Source organism: Cricetulus griseus, chromosome 3 (genome assembly GCF_003668045.3).
Source record: "Cricetulus griseus strain 17A/GY chromosome 3, alternate assembly CriGri-PICRH-1.0, whole genome shotgun sequence".
Classification (NCBI taxonomy): domain Eukaryota; kingdom Metazoa; phylum Chordata; class Mammalia; order Rodentia; family Cricetidae; genus Cricetulus; species Cricetulus griseus.
In genome coordinates, this window is record NC_048596.1 from 37933709 (window position 1) to 37956348 (window position 22640).

The 22640-nt window shown below is 42.7% G+C and overlaps 1 protein-coding gene across 1 annotated transcript in view; it reads left to right on the forward strand.

Moving 5' to 3' along the window:
* The window catches only part of Mamdc2 (MAM domain containing 2), a 169842-nt gene that overhangs the window by 91088 nt on the left and 56114 nt on the right, over positions 1-22640 (forward strand). Inside the window, exons 6-9 of the mRNA XM_027406513.2 lie at positions 126-382; positions 5300-5393; positions 12146-12289; positions 15027-15292. Of these exons, the coding sequence (XP_027262314.1) occupies positions 126-382; positions 5300-5393; positions 12146-12289; positions 15027-15292 (761 nt within the window). The remainder of the gene's footprint in view (positions 1-125; positions 383-5299; positions 5394-12145; positions 12290-15026; positions 15293-22640) is intronic.

The following is a 22640-nucleotide window of genomic DNA, read 5'->3' on the forward strand; positions in this document are numbered from 1 at the left end:
CTCATGACCACCTTCCTCCTCTCCCCTTCCAAGGGATTACATTGAAGTGAGTCCCAGAATGGCACCGTTTCATCTGCAACTTACCAGCCTGTCTGACCCTGTATCCTTTTTTGTGTGATTTCCAGGCCACTATATGTACGTGGACTCTGTCTATGTGAAGCACTTCCAGGAGGTGGCCCAGCTCATTTCCCCAGTGACCACAGCCCCCATGTCTGGCTGCCTCTCGTTCTATTATCAGCTTCAGCAGGGGAATGACAATGTCTTCTCCCTTTACACTCGGGATATGACTGGCCTATACGAGGAGATCTGGAAAGTGGACAGTCCAGGCAGTGCTGCCTGGAAACTTGCAGAGGTGGAGTTCAGTGCTCCTTACCCCATGGAGGTAGGTGAGCCCTGGCCTGGTGGCAGGCAGAGAAGCTACACAAACAGGCATGGAGGTCACTCCACTGTACTTTCGTATTTGCCTCAATCATACTTTTGAAGATAGGTACACATGACTTTATTTTTTATTTTTAAGTTAGTAAAAAAAAAAAGAGAAGGTATATCAATTTATGTAGTGAAATGTGGTGTTTTGATTCATATATAAGTGTGGCAATCAAGTCATGATAGCTATCACCTCAAACATTTATTATTGTTGGTAGCAGCAACATTTAAAATATCTCTTCCTGGTTTTGAAGTGTACTGTGTATCATTATTAACTATAGCTGGCCTACTATGCAATAAGGACCAAACTATAAGCTTTTAATCTAATTGTAATTTTGTATCCACAGACCAACATTCCCCTTTCCCTTCTACTCCTGATGTACCTGCCTCTATTGTAATCTTTTAGAGGGAGGGAGCTAGAGCTAAAGCATAGCTCAGTGGTTAAGAACGCTGGGATCCAAGCCCTGTCCTCTTGATTATGCAGCAAGCACTCTTAGCTCCTGAGGCATCTCTCCAGCCCTTTAATCTTTTTCTTCCCTCTCTTTTCCCTTCTCAACCTCCTTACTTCTCTCCCTTCTCCTGTATCCCCTTCTTCCTCTCTTATTATCTTCATTGTCCATTAGAAGAAGTTTTCTAAGGACAAGTGTGGAAGCCAGTCTACCAGCTGAATTCCTGCTGCATGTTACCTCTGATCTTGTGCTACGACCATGAAGACTTCAAAGTGTGGTGTGGGGGCACTAAGGACCTGAGTATAACTCCTTCCTGAACCTCCACCCTAGAGTTACCAGTCATCTGGGGTCCTAAGCCAAAAAGAGAGTCTTCAGCTGCTGGGTTTGGGCAGCTTCAGTTTCCCTCTGGTTTGTGCAGCAGTGATGGGCAGCAGAAGGTGGCTGGAGTGACAGCAATGGCAGCAGGAAGGGTCCTGTAATGTTACAACTCTAGTATCCAGACCCTGAGCCCTACAAATGCTGCCCTGGCCTGACTGCCTAGAAAGTCACGTTTCTCAGTCCTTCATACCAGCCAATGCTGTAGCTGAAACCCAGCACCGAGACCCGTGGCCTCAAATGCTTGGCTCTTCTAGTGACCAAGTCCTACATGTCCTCTTCTGTGGCCCCCTGTGACTTTTTATCACTCTTCAGTGTCTGTCTGTGACCCTCTCTCACCATCTGTTCTTGTGGCCCTTTTCTTGCTGCTGGCCACTCCGAGCTGCCTAGGTGCTGCTTCTCCAGCTGTCAGGAACCAGCTGTGGTCCTTACAGCTCAGGCTCCACACTGCTTAGCAGTCTGCTCCACCTGCCATCACCACCACTCTGCAGTCTGTTGCTTCTTTCTTCATGTTGCTCACCCAGAAAAAGGAAAGGTGACTGAAGAGAAGCTTTTGGGGGGATCTGGAGCAGCAGCGAAGGTCTCACAGCTTAAAGTCTCCAGACCGATTCACTAAGTGAGCCTGAGCAGCCTGCTTATCTAGAGAACCAATCGCAGTTTTGTTTCCTGGCACCAACCACAGCCGTGGAGGCTTTTATACTTAAATCAATCATAGCCTTGCCTCTTTAGCACCAGTCACAGAAGCCCCTCTGTTAAGCACCAAGGGAAGTGCAGCACCTAGGTAGAAATGTAGTAAGGTCATCTAGAGTTCACTGAGACCTGTGATAGCAAAACATTTGGTACAAACTGTCCAACAGCTCTGGATGAAGCTGCACCTTCAGAAGCCAGGGCAATCTCTGTGATCACTGTGTAGCTTTCTCCAGGCGTTCAAGCCCACTGGAGCTGGCACAAGAGTAGTCTGGCTGGTTGTTCAACTGATAGTCCTTTGATTCAAAGAATCCAGGCAGCGAGAGAAAAGTCCCATAGCTGCTAATTGGAAGGTTGGATTTCCCACGTCCAGCCTTTGCTTAGCTACAGGAAAATGCACATCAGAAAGCATGCTTGCTGTACAGTGTTTCTGAACACTAACAGCGATCCTTTAACAATGTTTGAACAGTGCTTACCACCTGCCCAGTGCCCCAAGGGGAGATGGGTCCTCATTTGTTTCATTAAAATCAATTTTGAAGGTTTCCTTTGTCTTTCTAGAAAAAAAATTGACTTTCTTCTTTGCAACCAAAACAGGTTTATAAAACCAGAAGCAAACATATCATTAGAGCTTTAATTTGAGACAAATCTTGTTCTATGTTACAACTCTTCACAATTATATACATGATAAATGTCCAAATCAAAAGAATTAGAAAATTCAAAGAAACAAAAATAAGTTAAACAACTTCACGAGGACAAAGACAACTGATGTCATAGTGTTTATTGCTGTAGATCTTTCTTTAAGCACATATCTGAATCTGTTTCTATAGCTGTGTGTCTTTCGGAACTCCCAAGTCCTGACAGTGTTTCCTGCCCTCTAAAGTGCATACAAACAATCAGGCCCCTAGTTGCAGAGGACAAAGGAGACAACAGAACTGTCCAAGAAGTCTGACATCTTTTTTTTTTTCTAGGTCACACAGCTGGTAGATGCCAGTGAGCTTAGGAGACTTCCTAGACCAAAATCTAATGCACAACTGAAGGAAGTGCTTCAGTCTGTCTGAGGCCCTAAACAGGCCGCAAAGATCTGGGGGTGCAGCAGCATGGTTGCTGAGCATTTGCAGCTAGCTATAAGTAGAGTCTTCACTGCCAAAGTTATTAATACCCCCCAGCTTTTCACTTCATACTTTCTGCAGTGTCTTCTCCAGTTCCCTTTACAGAACAGAAGTGGCTTGTTCCCCTGGCTGCTTTTCAGTGGCGCCATCTGCTAGCCTGCTGCGGAACTGGAGAAGGTTGGGCTTGCTCTCCTTTCCAATGTGCTCTGCTGCTGGTGTGCCCGACACTCCTCTGTCCCCTCCCGATTCCTCTCAGATCCCTCACTCCAAACAGCTCCAGAGACAGCACAGTGCCTTTGTAAAATGCATGCTATTTCCTGTCACAAAGTCTGATCAGGGTTTGATTTGAGCTAGCAGCCCAGTGGAAATTTTCTGTGAGTTTGGGCTCCAGAAGGAAAAGAAATGCTGCCCCAGAACATTTTTCTCTGTTAAAGTCAAATGAGTCACACATTAATGCACATTCAGGAAGTTTGTGTATATGCATATGCATGTGTGTGTGTCACACACACACACACACACACACACACACACACACACACACACTGATAGAGTTTCCTTTGCCAACTTCTTTTGTCCAACGGAAGCTCTTAGGGCAACATTTGCATGAATGAAGCATTGCTGGATTTTTTTTTTTTTAATCAGCACTTGAAAAGTCAAAATGCTAGGCACTACTAGCCCTTAACATTCATCTTTGGACCCACATGTATGTGGCTTGGCTCCACTGCCTGAGTCTGTCATTTGTGGTGTTTGCTCTTACTAATTGCCAAGAAAAGGAATTGGCACTGGAGAAATCAAGGAACTTGATGTCATCACATTCTCAAGTGCATTTCCAAAGGAAAGTAAACATGGGCAACTTTTCTGAGCCGAGAACACTGGCATACGGCTGTGATTGGCAGACCCTTGTCAGAAAGAGCTTCTTAATCTCTCTGCTCAATATGAGCAGTCTTTTCCCTCTTTCTATCAGTGCCCCAGTGTCATTGGTCTGTGGTGGGGTGGGGGGGGCATGCACACATCACAATTTCCCCTTTTATAAAGACTGTAAGGACATCAGTCATTTGGAATAGAAACCCACCCTTCTGCAGTTATAACCTTACCTTAATTACATTTGTAAAACCTCACTCTCCAATAGGGAAACAAACTGCGATCCTAGGGATTAGGACTCGGGGTAGCCGCTGCCTCCTTTAGATAGGTTTGCCTTCTCCACACTTGAGAATCTGCATCACAGAGAGCCAACTTCATGTAGTTAGACCTTCCTGGGCCTGCCGTGCTCAAGTCATGATCCACAACGTGACTTAGTTAGCCACTCACACAGCATAGACTGCACACCTGCATTGTTTTCCTAAAACGACATGGGCCTGTGCTGATCACACCTGATACCTTATGGTCGGTCACACACAGAGAGTTCAAAGTTAGTAGGTGGAAGATAAGGAAGAAAAAGTAAAGTGATTGACATCATTGACCCATAGTTTTTGTGAATCCATTGGAACATGGCTGGAAAGGCCTAGGCACAGTGCTCATCTCTGACTACTCTCAGCTGGAGTGTCATATGGGGCAAGGGTTACAGAAAGGTTAGTTTCCTGTAGATAATGGAAGAACCTAATCTGTCTTCTTTGCTGACTGTTTCTTATAGATGAAGCCCATGGTGCTAATGATTTCTGGAATTCTGTCAGAAATATCTTGGGCATGCCAACTGATAGTCCAGGAGTGAGGAATGCAGCCACCAGTAAATACAAACTTCAGATATGTTGGTCAATTATGGGTTGCTACAACAAACTGCTGAAACCTCAGTGACTTACAAACATCAGAAATTTATCTCTCAGTCTAGAAACTGAGAAACCCAAGACCAAAGAGGGCTAGCAAATCCATTGTAGCAATGTACTTTTCCCAGTACATTGATGGCATCTTCCACTCTGTGTCCACAGAAGAAAGCTTGGAACTAAACTCAGGAACAGAGGGCTCCACCCTCTTGAGCTAACGGCCTCCTCAAAGGATTCACTTCCTAATACCATCACATTGAGGATTAGACCTCAATATATAACATTTCTGCAACCCAAACCCCTCGGAATGTAGCAACTTCCTTTTCTCTGAAAGGGGCTGTGGGTTGAGGAGGGTGATAACCAAATAGTTACATTTTGGGAAATGATTACATGAGTCCTTGTAACTTGGTCTCAATTGATGTGACTGATGAGTCATTTTCAATCGTCTAAGAGCAAGAATGTATGTAAATATATGCTAACCGGTCCTTTTCCTTCCTAGGTTATTTTTGAAGTTGCTTTCAATGGTCCCAAAGGAGGCTATGTGGCCCTGGATGATATTTCTTTCTCTCCTGTTCATTGCCAAAATCAGACAGGTGAGTCCCACTCCTTCTCCCTCATTTGGAATGTTCCTGCCTTGCCAGATGCCCAGAGTTGGCATGTGAGTTTGACTTTAATTACCTCACCCTTTGTCCTACCCTATCTTTGAAAGGTCATCAACTGAATAATCATTTTTTCTGGGGGTATTACTCCTCTTTCATCTCTCATATTGCGGACTTAATTTCTTTGATACTATACATACGTTTTCACGAGGCACTTGAAAAGTATAGTCTTCCCTCCCTATTAGAAAAAATTAAATATTAATTTATCCAAATTATTTCTTTAAATGATACCTTGGGTCCATACAATGAATAGATGGATGAATTTAGAGGAAAAACAAAGACAAAACAAAAAACTCACAACCTAATGGATGGAATTACAAAAAAACTCTAATTTTTAAGTCTCCAAGATTCATAATGTCCTTATTCTTACAGATATTAGCATTCAGTAGACAAGTCTGAGATGGTTTTACCTAAACAGTATGTGCTTTTCACTACCTTCTTTTTCAAAGTGAACCCTCACATAATGTTAGCCAGGCCAAAATTATAATTCTATAACTTTGATGTCTGAAAAGAAAGGGAATTCTCTACTTTCTTAGAAAATGGATAAACAAAGTATTTGACAATAAGGATGACAGTAGTTAAACAATGACACAGTTATTAAATGCAATTGTCCTTACTGTTCAGTAAATTCATTTCCTTGAAACACAAAGGGTGGCACTGTGCCCATCCCATCTTACTAACAAGCACTCTTTCTGTGTCTGGAGCATGGGAAATCCATTAGTGAAGCTGACATTTGTGGCCTGACTTTCTGTTAAGACAGATCTGGTCTCTAATATGCTTTCAGCTATATCCTATCAAGTAGACTAAGTTAATTTTTTTCCACTTGAGCTACACTGTTATCTGCAAATTAGAGAGAAACTTAATTTGATAGCAAGAAAACTAAGTGTTCTTTGTTGTAGTGATTTGAACAAAAATGGCCCCCATAAGCTCATAAGGGGTGACACTATTAGGAGGTGTGGCCTTGTTGGAGTAGGTGTGGTATTGTTAGAGAAAGTGTTACTGTGGGTGAGCTTTGAGGTCTCAAATGCTCAAGCCAGGCCCAGTGTCTCTCTCTCTTCCTGGTGCCTGTGGATCCAGATGTAGAATTCTAATCTACTTCTCCAGCAACATGTCTGCCTGCATGCCACCATGCTTCCTGCCATGACGCTAATGAACTAAACCTCTGAACTGTAAACCAGGCCCCAATTATATGTTTTTCTTTATAAGCATTTCCATGGCCATGGTGTATCTTCATAGCAAAAGAAATCCTAACTAAGACATGTTGTTGTTGTTTCACTGATTCTAATTTAAAAGGAGTTAAATGAGACCATCTCAATCCAGAGCCTCAGGCATGGGAGGCAAGTTCTCTACCTCCCTAGCTACCACTTAACTATTATGTGCTTATATTTTTTTTAAATAATTTAGCTCAAAGATTAAAATTGTCCCTAAATTTGATAGAACACAGAAAAAAAATGTTTTACTTCTTAGAAATTTGATTGCTGCCTGCTACCACCAGTTAATGTCTCAATTATGATAGTGGTAATTTCACAATTTCCTTGTTAATTTTTTGAAGTTTTTCTTCTATGTTACTGGGCACTTACATTGAACTTTTCCATCTCTAAGCTAGGCATGTGGGAGAAGAAGTATTTGTTCAATGTCTGTGCTGGATGGAGGGTGGGATGAAGAGGTAGCCAGGATGTAACAATGCCAACCTAACAGATGCTTCTGGAAGAGAAGTGGAATGTGCATGAGCACTTTACTTTCCTACAACACCGGTCTGACTGGAAAACAGGAAAAAATGATTCCAGCAAACCGAGGCTACATGAGAGGGCCAGCAGTTCCTCAGTGGGTAATATGCTCGCTCAAGGCCCCTTTCCCTGCAGGAACACACGTGTGTTTTTTCATACAGCAGATCAGTCAAGGCTCTTCTACTGGTCTTTAGAACTCAGTGTGCGTGCCAGTCTTGCTTTTAAAAATCACTTAATTGCATCATTTTAGTATTATCCCCAAGAACCAGGAAACGGATTCTGATCCCTTTACTCACACTTATAAGCTGTGTGATCTTGTCATGGTAATTTTTAAAAAGATTTATTTATTTGTATGTGTTTTGCCTGCACGCATGTATGTGCATGCAATGCCCACTGTGGACAGAAGAGGGTGTCAGAACTATAGGTTCCAGGTGGTTGTGAGCCTTCATGGAGGTGCTGGGATGACAACATTGTATCACAATGTCAAAAAGTTAGGACACTTCTGGGAGTCTGCACTACTGCATTTTGCTCTATAAATCCTAGAACACCCAACAGGCCTTCCTGTCTACTTGTAGAAGGCCTAATTTTAATGCCCAACTCCAAAATGCTGTGTCATATACAGGCCCGGGCTTCTTTCTATCCATTCCCATCCAGGTCAGATACTGCAAGAGTCCTGGCACTCGTGGTTACTCATCCATACTCCTCAGAAGGCCACATGAGCCAACACCAACCATTCACCAACACCAGAACACAGCTCAGAGTTCTTGACATGGCCCAGAGTTCATGTCTAATTTGAACACAACTCCAATTGCTGACTAAACCGTACATGAAGTTGCTGACATTTTCCTGTCTCTGTTTCCTAAAGTGTATCTGCTAGCTATTGAGAGGCCCAGTCCCTCTTTCCTCATGGTTCTCTAGCCTAGGACCAGGTCCTAGCCACACTCACTCTTCCCACAGCCAGCTTTGAATTTTCTCAGCTCCCTTTAAACTGCTAACCATGCTCCAAGGTTAGCTTCCTTCACCATATACTGTGTCTGGTGCTTATCTCTTACTGCAGGGCCTGAGGAGTCTTTTAGATTTCAGCACTGGTTCTTAGCTTGTCTCCAGGAGCTCCATGGAGCAGAGGAAAGAGGGACAAACACTCCAACTGCTCTTCCCAGGCTGCAGTGCACTCCAACTATTAGGTCATCTAAAATGCCTCCATTTCTAAGAAATTCAAATGTCAGAAAGCAAGTATTTACCTAATGCTTACAGGATGACACTTTCTGATAACTTGGTTTAAGGGGTTTGCTTTCCTTTCTTTTTCCTATCAACTGATGCTCAGAGGCTTGTGTCTGCCTCCAGTTCCCCCCATGCAGCCAACATGTCATTAATGTGCTCCAGAAGCTTGGTTTATGATCTTCACTTAGCCCAAACTTCTGAAACAAGCTGTGAGCAAGGGCTTTGCCTCCACCTCAAATGCTGGACAGTGTACTGGGGGTCCCTATCTTTAGCTTTCAGTTACTGTCTCAATATTCTGCATAAAAAAAGACCTGGTCTATGATTTCCAATTTTGAAATTTTCTCTTTATCAGACCATAGATAAATCACTTCTAAGACCAAGTCTTTATCAAGTGAAGAAAATAACATGACCAAAAAACTCTGTGTTACCGTGGAGAAAAGTGATCCTTGCTTTAAGTTGCATTTTATTAGTGTATATGGAGGTTCAGCCAAGTGAGGAGAAGTCACAGCAATCACACATTTATCCCTCTCCCCATATATATTACTGTCACCCAGACTCCATACTTTACATTAAGGGTCACTGTTGGTATTGCATGTTCCATGGGTGTGGACAAATTTGTAATGACATATGTCCATCATTACAGTGTCACACAGGCTCTCTCTCTTCTTCCTCCCACAACCACCGATCTTTCCCTGTCTCCTGATTTTGCCTTTTCCGGTATGCCTTGCAGTTGTGGAGTCACACGGTGTACAGCCATTTCACACTGTTCTCCTTCACTTAATAATATACATCTATGTTTCCTGCAGGTCTCCTCACAGCTCCACAGATAATTTCTTTCTAGAATCTTACATTGTCTTAATGTACCACAGCTCATGTGCCCATTCACCATCTGAAGACCATCAGGGCTAAGTCCACATTCTGGCAGCTATGAATCAATCTGCTTCAAACTTTTGACTTTCAGCATTACCTCTGCCCTCTCTTACAGACCCAATAAAGGAGTTCAGATTCTCTTGCAGCAACCCAGAAGCACTATTGTGAGGTTCATTGCTGATGAGTAATTTCAATGACCTGATGATGTCTTTTTGCCAGGCATTTAGAAGTGTCTCGCCATTTCCAGAGCTAAATGGATGGCTGTACATTTTGAATTTTCATCTGTTTTCCATTCCCAGGTAGAGAGAAGTTGACTAAAAATTGAGACAGCAGGGTTTCCTCTGGTCTCCACTCTCCATGGGAGAATGCTGAAGGCATGTTGAGAGATCCTCCTGTGTGCTTGTGTGTGTTTGTGTGTGTGTGTGTGTGTGTGTGTGTGTGTGTGTGTGTGTGTGTGTATTCATTTTGTTGCAGGTTTTCTCTCCAGTTCTGGCAGAAATAGGCAGAGCAGCATGTGGGTGAATCACCAGGCCTAGAGCATTACAGCTCTCATTTCCTTTTCCACTATCAGGCTCAGGCATGTGACCTGAAATCCCCATGTTCCAGTTCTATGAGGACAGTTTCTTCTTATTCTTTTTTGGTAATACATTGTTAGTAGTCATTACCAAAAAGGAGAGAGAGAGATATGGAACTACATTTGTAGCATTTCAAACTCAGATAAAATTTACAGGGATACGGTGATGAACTCCCACAGACTCTTATTTCAGATCTAAAAACTGATAGCATTAGGCAGGGCAAACATTTGTCTTAACAGGCCTTTAAGAACACTGTACTTCTGGGTTTCAGTGAGGAAACCTTGGAAATCTACAGAACCTCCTGTAGTAGTTCAGTACTTATCCCTAGCATAGGTGTAGACTTTGGGAGCCCATTCCACATAGAGGAATACTCCCTGAGCCAAGACACACGGGGGTGGGCCTAGGCCCTATTCCAAAGGATCTTATAAACTCTGATGACACCCTATGGAAGGCCTCACCTCCAGGGGGGAGCAGAAAGGATATGTGATAAGTAGGGTTTTAATTGGAGTGGAGTGGTAGGGGAGGAGGGGAAGGAGAAGGGAACTGGGATTGTCATGTAAAACAATCTTGTTTCTAATTCAAATAAAAAAAATCTGCAAAGAAAAAAACACTTTATCCATTGAACTGTTTCAATGTATATCTGCAGTGTAATGATGAAATAACTAGGAAGGTCAGGAAACTTAATATTGACACAATGTTACCAATTAATTCCCAAAGAATATAACTGTTCCAACAGTGGTTTTTTTAAATATCTATATGTTCTTTCTGGGTCAAAACTGAATCTTGAGTTTTTTGCAGCATTTGGTTGAATGATTCTTTTGACCATTTACTCTGACCAAGTTCTTCCACCCACATGAGTGCTTTCTTGGTTTGAAAATTAACTGAGACCATAGTCTTGTCCTAAACAGCCCTGCGTAGCCAGCTGGCTGTCCCCAGAATGAAAGTTTCTCTGCAGATTACTTTTCAGTTAAACACAACAACATCCTTTGTCTCTCTGGCCCTAAGTTATCCCAACAGTGTATCTCAGACTAGGCTCATACCGAGCATCCCAAACTACTATGGTCACAGTCCCTCTGACCCCAGAGAGCAACCTAAGCTGTGAGGCTTCCAAGTCTCATGTTAATAGGACCAACTGTTATTCCCAAAGGAGCAGGATTCTTCCATATTCCACTCCATCCAGGCAGTCTGGGCCAAAGTGATACTTTTGACTCTGATAAATGATAGTAAAACTCAACAGAGCCAAACAAGAGCAGCCTGATTGACATGGTGTGACCTCTGAACTGTGAGGTTTGGGCTAAGGGCTGCTTTTCCTCCTCTACTGCTAATGCCAATTACCACCAGTCCAATGCAGAGACTAGCCAACAGGGGGAATTGCCTCTGGAAAATGCTGTTTCTAAAGCATGTCTTAGAACTTAGGCATCTCTTCATCCAGTAGTTGATGGAAGCAGAAGCAGACACCCACAACTAAACACTGAACTGAACTCTGGAATCCAGTTGCAGAGAGGGAGGAGTGATGAGCAAAGGGGTCAAGACCAGACTGAAGAAACCCACAGAGATAGCTGACCTGAACAAGAGGTTGCTCATGGACCTCAGGCTGATAGCTGGGAAACCAGCATAGGACTGTTCCAGACCCCCCAGTGAGGATGTCAGTTTGGAGGTCTAGACAATCTATGGGGCCTCTGGTAGTGGATCAGTATTTATCCCGAGTATATGAATGGACTTTGGGAGCCCTCTTCACATGGAGGGATACTCTCTCAGCCTAGACACAAGGGGTCTAGGCCTTGCTCCAAATGATACGACAGACTTTGAAGATCCCCCATGGAAGACCTTGCCCTTCCTGGAGAGCAGAAAGGGATTGGGTTGTGGGGTAGGGAGAAAGGGAGGAGGGGAGGGAGAGGGAACTGGGATTGACATGTAAAAGAAGCTTGTTTGTAATTTTAAAAAAAAAAGAACTTAGGCATCTCTTAAAATGTAGATGGTTTGAAAGGTTTGAGTAAACGCTCAGTCTTCACATTCTCAAAGGAAATCCCTTCTGAAGCCTGGCACGTTTTTATTTTTGTGGACAACGTCATCAGAGCTCCTTCTTGCCCTCCTTTTAGAAAGGAGAAAAGAACAATTCCCCTGTCGTGTGGAAACACTGTTTTGATGATAACCTGTCAGCCTGCCACTTCAATGAAAATATTTTGTGTCTCTTCCTCGCTCTCCTAGCACAGATGTAGCCATATCTGTCGACTGTTTAATAGAGCCTCTGAGAGTCCCAGGCTGACTGCAACTTTGTTTCCCATTTGCCCAGGGCTTCCTTTCAGTGCTGTGGAAACCAGCTGTGACTTTGAGGAAGACCTCTGCAACTTTTATCAAGATAAAGACGGTCCCGGTTGGACCAGAGTGAGAGTGAAACCCAACATGTATCGGATTGGGGATCACACAACAGGAGCAGGTGAGTCAGAGGTCCGTCAGGCCACACATCCTGGGCTTGTTTTTACACACCACTTGCTATTCTGATTCCATTTATTCAAAGGCAAGGGGGGGAGGTAGGAAGATAAGAATGAGAATGAAGAAGCAACACTCGGTGATACAAGTGGACACTTTTAAAAGTTGTCATTCAAGATGCTACACTACACAAAGTATTTGCCATTCCATTCATTAGATATTTGGAAACGGTTGTGCCCTTCATTTCAGATAAAATACTTTACAAAAAAAAAAGAAGAGGAAGAAGAAGAAAAACCACTGGATTCCATCTGCATAAAATCTACAGAGGAATCCATAGCGACACAAGGCAGATTAGTGGTTGCGGGAGCTGAGGTGGCAGGGACGTAGTGGCTGTGGGAAGCCATTTGGGGATGATGAAAATGTTAGAGAACCAGGGTGATGACTGCACTTGCTCGAAAGTTAATGAAATGAAAGCATAGTGACTAGCAAAGGGATAGCACTATTAACGTTGTTGAAATGGGGATTTTATATCATATATTCTGCCACACACAATAATAAATGCCATCATGAGGAAAAGGCTACTAGGGAAAAAAATGAGTGAACACCTCATGGGCATAGCTGTCCCAGACCCAGGGTCTGAGGGCTGCTTGAGTATTGAAAATACTTTAATGATGTCCTTGGGAATCTCTCTCAAGGGGCACAGGACAGACAGGGGACTAAGTAATTCTGTGTTTCATTTATTTATCTGAATCCTGGTTACTATGATGAATTTGCCACAAGGTTGAGATTGCTAAATGTGCTTACTTACATAGGCCCCAAAATGGCCTTGGAAAGGGTCTTGCAATTTTATACCTAAAATTGTACATTGTTTTCTTACAGGTTGTCTAATTTGAGATGGAAATACGGGCCCTACAAAGCCTTTTCTGAATTTTGGCAAATTAACCCAGAGAGGATAAAATAGTGATATGAACCTCACTCTCCTGGCTGATAGCCATTTCAAGGAACAAAGAAATTGATAGATAAACATACACACAAATGAACACAATTCCAAGCATAGCAAAGGGATGAAAATTTGTCCCCTTCTCTTTTAGTTTCTGCAGCTGAGCCTGACAATTAAACAGACATGAATCAGGTTAGCAAGAGAAAAATTTAACATTCTAGTAAAGTATTTTTAATATGCACATGGGCACCATCACAGAATGAATGAAGACTAGAAAACTACATAGGTCTGGAAGCTTCTGTATTGCTTTTAATAAAGAATGACACAGTTGTAGAAAGTAGCAAGATAGGGGAAAGGGAAGGATAGTAAATTGTGAGAAACTGACTAGGAAATCTATGGAGGAAACTAATAAAAGACAATGGTGACTTTAGATAAAAAGTGAAGGGCAGAGAGCCCTTCCTGCCTCTACTGTTCTCAAGTGCCTATAGCTCAAAATAACCAATGTGCCAGAGTGGCATATTTTGGGGGCTATGTTCTGATGGCCTTCAGTGCTCTGAGAGAGAATAGAGAAAGGAACTGATTTTGGTTGGGGATTTAGGAGGGGTCTCTTCAAGGGAAGCTGCAGAGGACAAGGTTCTGTGAGGTCTCTCGGTGTGGAGAGAACTGACCACACCAGCTGTGTCATAGGAGGGGCAACATGGCTGCCTGTGGAAAGAGGTAGGAGTGGAGAAGCTAGAGCAATGGATGGCAGGTTGCCAGACCAGAGTAAGCACTGGGGGTTAATTATAAAGGAAATAAGAAGCCACTGAAAGGTTTTGAGTGGAGAAGAGAAGGATGAAATTTAGGTTACAAAAGGGTCTGGCTGTTGTTGTGGCCATTGAAAGGCAAAGTACCACAGATGGGACTTTTGTCACATTGGTGAGGCTGGAAGTCTGGAATCTGGGAGGCTTTTCTTCCTGGCCTGCAGACAGCAGTCCTATCACTGTTCCACACATGCCCCACCTGTGTGAGGGAGAGAACAAGCCCCCGACTCTTCTTATAAGGATGAGATTTTAAAATATTTTGGGGAAACTACGCTGGAGAGCAAACGCTGAGGTGCCATGAGAAGTCACAGAAAGGGGGAAAACTGTTCTGTTCTGCCTGCCATTGCATACATGGATCCGATTTAAGTTGATTATGTGGGTAGTTGGATTGATGGAAAGGGAACCTTTGCTGCTAGAAATTCCCATATGTTATTTAGAAGAAACAAGGAAACTGAACACAGCCTCAGTACCTGGGAGGGCCCATCAGTTAGAAACATGGTAAAAACATGTTTAATATGTGGGCAAGAGAACAGTGGGTTCTTCCAAGACACAGAAATCTCAATGCCAGGCCAACCTGCCTTCCCACCACCCGACAGGCCACTCCAGATAATAGCCTGGGAATGAGCTCTTGACTGCCACCGAATGTGACCCAGCACCAGATATCCAGAGAGCCAGACAGCCAGTGGTCCCAATCTCATTCATTCTTTTTTGTTATAAAAACGTATATTTCTTAATTAATGTCATGAATCTGAGTCTGTGTACTGCTTTATGACATTTACTTGAATTTCTAAGAGGTTTTGTTTGCAATGGAGGTATAAGAACATTTTATTAGATGTTTTTGTCATTTAAATCACAAACATTAGAAAAAGCATCTTCATAGTTTAAAGCCTATGGATGTAGTCTTGGCTGGCAAACTCCATTGCTTTGGCCAGTTTCCCCCTGACAGTCTGCACTACTCACTCTGCATTGCTGTCAAACTGAGTGCTTTGTTTCCTTTACAGGGCATTACCTGTTGGCCAACACTAAATTTACGTCTCAACCTGGCTACATTGGAAGGCTTTACGGTCCCTCCTTACCAGGAAACATGCAGTACTGTGTGCGTTTTCATTATGCCATCTTTGGGTTTTTGAAAATGAGTGACACCCTAGCGGTTTATATCTTTGAAGAAAACCATGTGGTTCAAGAGAAGATCTGGTCTGTGCTCGAGTCCCCGAGGGCTGTTTGGATGCAAGCTGAAATCAGCTTTAAGAAGCCCATGCCCACAAAGGTACAGTAGAACCTTCACAACCTGTGTCCATTTTTACTTGTAAGATATTTTGGTGATTTCTGTTTAGTTACTGTCCACTGATGGTGTTATTATCATCTTCTGTCCAGATTAACAATTGCATTAATACATTTCACACACATAACCTGCCCCCAGACAGCTGTATGTTAAGTTTTCAATTCCTTTGCATTTTCTGAATTATGTCCACCTAAGAAACACACACCTCCACCCCCCCCCCACCACCCCCCACCCCCCCACACACACACAAAGAACAATGCTGAAAATTAAAAGATGAGATCACTGTGCCTGGGTTTTCACTTTGGCTTTAACTCAACACTTAAGGGCCTTAGAAGAGCACAGGATAAAGACAGGGGAGATCACTAGAGCCACTGACCCCACTCAGAGACTGACACCACAAGTGACCAGCTGCTTTTGATAGCAATGAGAATACAAAAACAGACCAACAACTCAAGGAGAATACAAAAGAATAGCAGTAATCTCCCAAGCTTAACAATTCATAAATTTGAGGAAGTTTCACAGATGCAATAAATTCTGTGAACTAAGATAGGCAACCAGTGCAGGAAAATTCATTTTGCTTTGGCCTGTCAGCCAACTAACAGATTTTCCTCTCTGTGTAAGAAAGAGACCCAAAGATCGTGAACAAAGGTCCTTTCCTTCAACTGCATCTCATACAATGGGAGCTCCATATGTATTGTTGAGTAGATGGGCAAATAAGCTAGTCATCACACTGTCTAGGAGGTACCCCAACTCTGAGCCCCCCAAGGTTAAAACCATGGGAGGGCAAGACAATCCTTTAGCTTGTTGCCCAGGCAATTCCAAATGTGTTCTCAATGAGTCTCTCTCATTGTAATGTCATTCGACACTTACACTTACACTTCCCGTTTGATCCATCGGTTCAGGAGCAGCCCAGGCCTCTCTATACGTACATTTAAGTATCCTCCAAGAACTAAGGTGTTTACCCATCACCAGTCATTTAACTTTCACAAACAGTTATCACAACAGGCACACACACAACACACATACATGCCAGTTTCACATAATCAGGGTGCACCAGAAAGTAGAATTTATGTTATGCTTTAAATTAAATTTTATTGATTTTTAAAGGAAAATATAACAAGCATCTTGTTTATTTGTTTGACTTACATGTTTTTATTCACTCATCCATGTGTCTGTTTCTTACTTCAACCATCATTTATTCTGTATATGTTTGATGCAAGGAATATAAAGATAAGTGAATCTCAGATCCTATTCATGAGATGGTGATCACATTTGAGATAAACTCACTGAATGCCCCTATCCCACAGGAAGATTGTTCAGAAAGCTATAAAAATGGCTATACTGATTGTTAGTAAAAACAATGTCATCTGGACTTGGCAGACCTAATGTTTGGAGGGTAAAAGTTCAAGCCATGATGGCTTCTAAGTTCTGCTGCTCCTCTCCTCGGTAACTTCTACTGGCAAATGCTGGGCTGTTTAGGAATCTGCTGGATCCTTTCCAGAGAATCCTTGTTGTCACCTGACTCCCATGAAGCTGGAACAGCCTCCTAGCAGATAAGGATGCCCCAGAGGCTCTGCCCAGCCACCGTGCAGTTCCTTGGCCACAGCAGGGAAAATGGAGGCAGACCCAGTCAGGGCAGGGGAGCTCTTACAGCTCTTGGAAGGAACCGCTCATGCACTCAGATGGAAGTTCAGCACAGGAACCTCCAGGTGCATGTCTGAAGCTGGCTTAATTCTAAAAGATTTCTGCTGAGCAGAACTAGCTCCTCAGAGTTGGAGAGGTGCAGCAAGTGGAGAGGAATTGAAGCTTTCTTATTTATGGCATACACACATGTGGACTTTGTGTTTATATGCTATGTTTCCATCTGTTTATACATATGAAAGCTACTTAAGAAAGGGATACAGTGAAGAGCCAGTGTTTCCATCACTGCCCTCTAACCCTGAACGCAAACTTCAATTCTGCTTCTGTTTTTTTTTTTTAAAGGCGTTTCTTTCCAGATCTGCAATGTTTTCCTCCATTAACTTTATCTGTTTGCTGATTCTCTGCTATGAAAAGTTAAGGACTTCTCAGTTTTGTTTTAGTTGCTTTTATTTTGCCTCTTAGAACATAACTTTACACTTCAATGTCAAACTTTAGATACTGTTTATTTACACCTACTTTGTCAGATGAACAAATTCTCACTCTTATAATTGTCCTTTGCTTTCTTTGTCCATCTCAAATATATAGTTGTTTTGATGTTGTTATGACTTAAACATACATTTATATTCCTACTAAGCCCTTGAACAGATATCCTAGCACAGATCCTGTTGACATTATAAGGCAGACAATTCTGACTTTGTATAGAGCCGTCCCTCAGATTACTGGATTTTAAATTTCTACGGTTACTGCAACAACCGAAATTATTTGCATATTTATAAATGACCCCAGATGTGCCATACCAGTCTTAGATGAGAACCATTGATCTATAATAATTCTATCTCTAATTGCAAGCCATGTTTGCTTCCTTGCCCTCTGTTTTGTAGCAGGGTTACAATGAACTTTTCTCTTGCCACAACCCCTTGGCTTCTTCTTGTTTTTTGTACCTATGTGCTTTCTTTTACTTTCTAGTACTGGAAGTTGAACTACACTGAACTCAGGATTGGTAGACTAGCAGATTTTCAGTGGGTAAAAATCTAGGCAAGTGCATGTTTGTGTGAATTGCCTGCCCAGTTCTCCCACTCTGAGATGCTGGGAGATATCCCTGCATGTTCACAGACTTGGATGGGACTCTTCATAGCCCCCAAGGAAGCTAGAGTTACATGTGTAGTCCTTGTGTGAGCACTCTTCAATGCCTCTGAGAAAAAGATTTCAGAGGTACGACACCAAACCTGTGAGGTTGTTCCCTACCTATGGTTCCTGTCCACAGAAGGTATGTTTCTCCAAATCACATTTAGAAAAGAGTGTTAAGTCATAAAGCACGAAAATAGACACAGGGTGAAAGCTTGTCAGCTGTTACATGTTGTCTAGAAGCTTCTATTGGCTGCTTTCTACAATTTAATCATTCAATATTTATTTTAGCTTATTCTAAACTGGTGGAAGCTTAAGAAAGTTTTCTGAGCATATTGAGCTTTGCATACATTTTTATAATAGCTGGAATTTATAATGACTAAGATTCTGAAATGAACCTGCTGGGACTTCTAGAAAGTTCCAGATCAACCCAGGTCAAAACCAGAAGCAACGTGGCTGTTCATCATGTACACACTTTGTGCTCACTCCCAATCCTTAGCATCCTCCAACCATCCATTGAAGCCTCAGCATGTTAGAATGGCTTGATTTGTCTTAGTTTCTTGGTGCTCTCCTTCAAGCTGCAGGCAAGATCATTACCCTGGGGTTCTAAGGTGCATCTCAGCCTTGTTCTCTCTGTGTCACTTGCCACCCCTCACACAAAATCACCACCACATTCACCTCAATGATGAGGATACCTTGTTATTTTCCGTGACTTGGGCTTGCATTTTTCTCTGCTCTGAACCATCAGCCACATCAAACAGAAGTCAGATGGTACCATTCCCTCCACGAAACACTCCCACAGCCGGCAGGACAGAGCTGCCTCCCTGACTATGGCTTGTAAAGCCCCATGTGATCTGGTGTTCACCCACATTGATGACTTCCACTCCCTCTGCTCTGCTCATAGGCACACGGTCTCATGGGACTCCTCTCTGTCCCTGAGTGTGAAGGCCATTCCTTCATCAAGGCCTTTGCACTTGCAGGCCCCTCTCCACTGGATGCCCTTCCCCATCAATTCCCGTAACCCCCTGCTTCACACGCCTCTGTCCCTCATGAAGGGCTTCCTCTCTCACAGGAACTTTCCAGATTGTTTCCCCCAACATATTGTCTTATTTTGTGTACCAAAGCTCTCCAAATCCAAAAACAATATTTGGTTTACTTTTTATTACTCATCTCCATTCTTATTAAAGCCTTCATTTAGACAAGTACTTTATCAGGTTTTATAATCTCTGTGTCCACAGCAAAATTCTGCTCAATTATATTTTGTTTGGGGCTATGTGGTGGATGGATGGATGGATGGATGGATGGATGGATGAATGAATGAATGAATGAGTGAATAGCCATTCTAAGGGTGTTAAGGAGCAGCACTGGGGAGTGAAATGTGATCTTGCTAGCCCTAAGGCTTGCCCCTTTGTGCAGAAGAACTTTGTGAGGTGAAGGCAGAGGTCTGGTCTTAAGGAAGGCCTCTTTTTGTGCAGTAGAGGAAGTGAAGCTTCCAACCTTTGTTCGGGTCTAAGTACCATTTATTATTTTATTTCATTCCAATAATGAACATATTTAAAAAACAAACAAACAAAAACTGGATGTCATGGCTCTTCCAGAGGTCCTGAGTTCAATTCCCAGCAATACATAGTGGCTCACAAAAAAATGGATCTCTTCATAGTGCCAATTCCATCCTAGAATGATAGTAGATCATCCCAATGACTAACCCAGATACACTACTAGAAACTGATGATGACCTGAGAGTATCCTCATATGTCACTGCTGAAGGAAGAGCCTGCACTATGTCCTTGATACTTCAGGCTCAAAGCCAATAACTATGACTTGTCAGGGTCCACGCCACAGCAGGACCTGCTTTCATGAGCGTTATTTTCTTCTCTCCATGGTTTGTTATCCCAAGTAACAAAATGCAACACAATGATGGGCTTCTTGGCCAGAACTGTAAAGTCCAACCTTTCATCCTGTCCCCCAGTTTCTCCCAAAAGGACTCCCCTCATGGCCTTCCTCTCAGCCTGTTTCTTTTCCTTTCTTACCCCTGTTAGTACTTATCCAGCCCACTTTAAAGAAAATGGGCTAGTAAGTTAATAATTTCTTGCTAGCTCTCTTAACTAATCATGAACTGATACTGTTATCTATAGTCCTATTTAAGGAAAGGCAGGGAAAAGTAAGAATTTCCTTTATATCACTCTAGAAAAAAAAAAGCTATGTAGTGTATTCTGTGCAATACTATTATATCTGCCAAGAGTGAGGGCTTCTAATAAACTCTATGGGACAGCCCTCTAGCTGCCACAGTTCCCTAAGAAAGGAAAATATTATGATTGCCTTTAATAGAAAAGTTTTGCAAAAAGTAAGGATACTGAGCCAGGTGATGGTGGCACATGCCTTTAGTCCTAGCACTTGGGAGGCAGAAGCAGATGAATGTCTGAGTTCAAGGCCAACCTGGTCCAGTTCCAGGATAGCCAGGGCTACATAGAGAAGCCCTATCTTGAAAAACAAAAACAAACAAACAAAACAAAAGGTAAGAAGACACTGTTCAAATACACATGGCTGTTAAATGGCAGGTCTGAGAGTGGATCTAGGACACCCAGCCCTCTCTTGGTTGATGTCAAATGACATCAACCTTCCAGAAGGGAAGAAAGTCCAGCCCTAAGACTCAGATCATGTAAATAATCAAATCCAGGGCTTTATTAGACTGAGTCTCCATTGATCTATTTCGGAAATGTTAGGCTCCTGGAGGGGATCAGAATTCAAGCTGGTGCATCACAGATAAAGCAGACCAGTGTGTTAGAGGGGAGAGGAAGCATACTGTCTATGGTGCTCGGCTGTGGGTCCTCTGTCACTTACGCATCATATTCTGGACTAGTTCTATGGCCCTCTTATCTATGTAACCTTCACTGTTACAGAATTTCCCACCCAGTTCTGCAACCACCTTGCCCCAGATGAACACACCAGACGCTACATTAATTATGAAACTGTTGGCCAATGGCTTGGGCTTCTTATTGGCTAGCTCTGTCTTAATTATTAACCCATAACTACTAATCTATGTATTTCCACATGGTCTTGGCTTACTGGAGAATGCCAGACCTGCAACTCCTTTGCCTACTACATCTCGACTGTACTGGCAGGCTCTCCTGCCTACCTTTCCCAGACTTCTCCTCCTCTCCTAGTCCCTCCTATCTTCCTGACTCATTGGCCATTGGCCCAACAGTGTTTTATTCATCAGTCAATAAGAGAAACATATACAGAAGGACATCCTTATCACTTCACTTTTCTCCCATGTGTAAAATGGGTTTCTGATAGTACGTGCTGCATAAAGTCATTCTGTGTATCACATGAAATTAGGTGAAGTATATAGTATGTCTCCTGGCATATAATTAACATGATTAAGTTCAGCACAACACAGACAGAGAAAGAAAGAACAAAGGCTGGTTTTTCTAGGTCACAACATTGATTTAGTGCATGGGGTAATACTGCATCTTGATTTTGACTGTGAAGGGTTAAAATGACATCAGAGTTAAATCATTATTATTAGCAATATCATAATTTCTTAAATAAATGGAAGATGTATACAACCATGAGCCCTACAACAAGATTTTGCATGTGTATGTTTGTATGTGTATGTTCATATATATGAGGTGCAGAGGCACGTGAGAGAGAGAGAGAGAGAGAGAGAGAGAGAGAGAGAGAGAGAGGGAGGGAGGGAGAGAGAGAGAGAGAGAGAGAGAGAGAGAGAGAGTGTGTGTTTGTTCGAGCTCTCATGTGCATAGGCAAGCAAGAGATCAATGATCAGGAGTCTTTCTCAATTGTTCATCACATTTATTTATTTAATTTTAGATAGGGTTTCCTTGTGTAGCCTTGGCTGTCCTGAAACTTACTCTATAGACCAGGCTAGCCTTGAACTCACAGAGATCTGCCTTCCTCTGCCTTCCAAGTGCTGGGACTAAACGTATACACCACCACTGCCTAGCCACCACCTTATTTTTTTAAAACAAAGCCTCTCATTAAACCTGAAGTTCCCCAATTTAATTAGACTGTCTGACCAGCAAGCCCCCCAGCTCTGCTTCCCCACCACCACAACTAGCTTTTTATGTTGGTACTGAGGTCAGTTCCTCAGGCATTCGTGGCAAGTATTTTATTGGTTGATCCATTTCCTCAGCCCCCTCTCCTTTAAAAAAATATTTTCAATGTTTCAGAAACATTTCCCAAAGTTCAAGAACCATAAAGCTATATCTTCCCTTCCCCCATCTCTACCACCACAGTGTTCTGCAGAGTAAGAGCAGCTGGAAAGATTATTTGGGGACTATGTGTGTGTGGTAACACACACCGATAATTCCAACATTTTGGAAAGGTGGGGGCTGAGGCAGAAGGAATACTGAGCATTTGTATTTACAAAGCAAGATCCCATCTCAAACAAACCAATAAACAAAAGCAAAGTTACCAGGGAAAGAGAACAATTTGTGAGGGTGTGTTATAGCTTAATGAGAGAGCACTTGCCAGGGAGAGGGGCAAAAAGGAGAGAAAAACAGAAACACAGAGAGACACACAGAGAGACACTCAGGGAGGGAGGGAG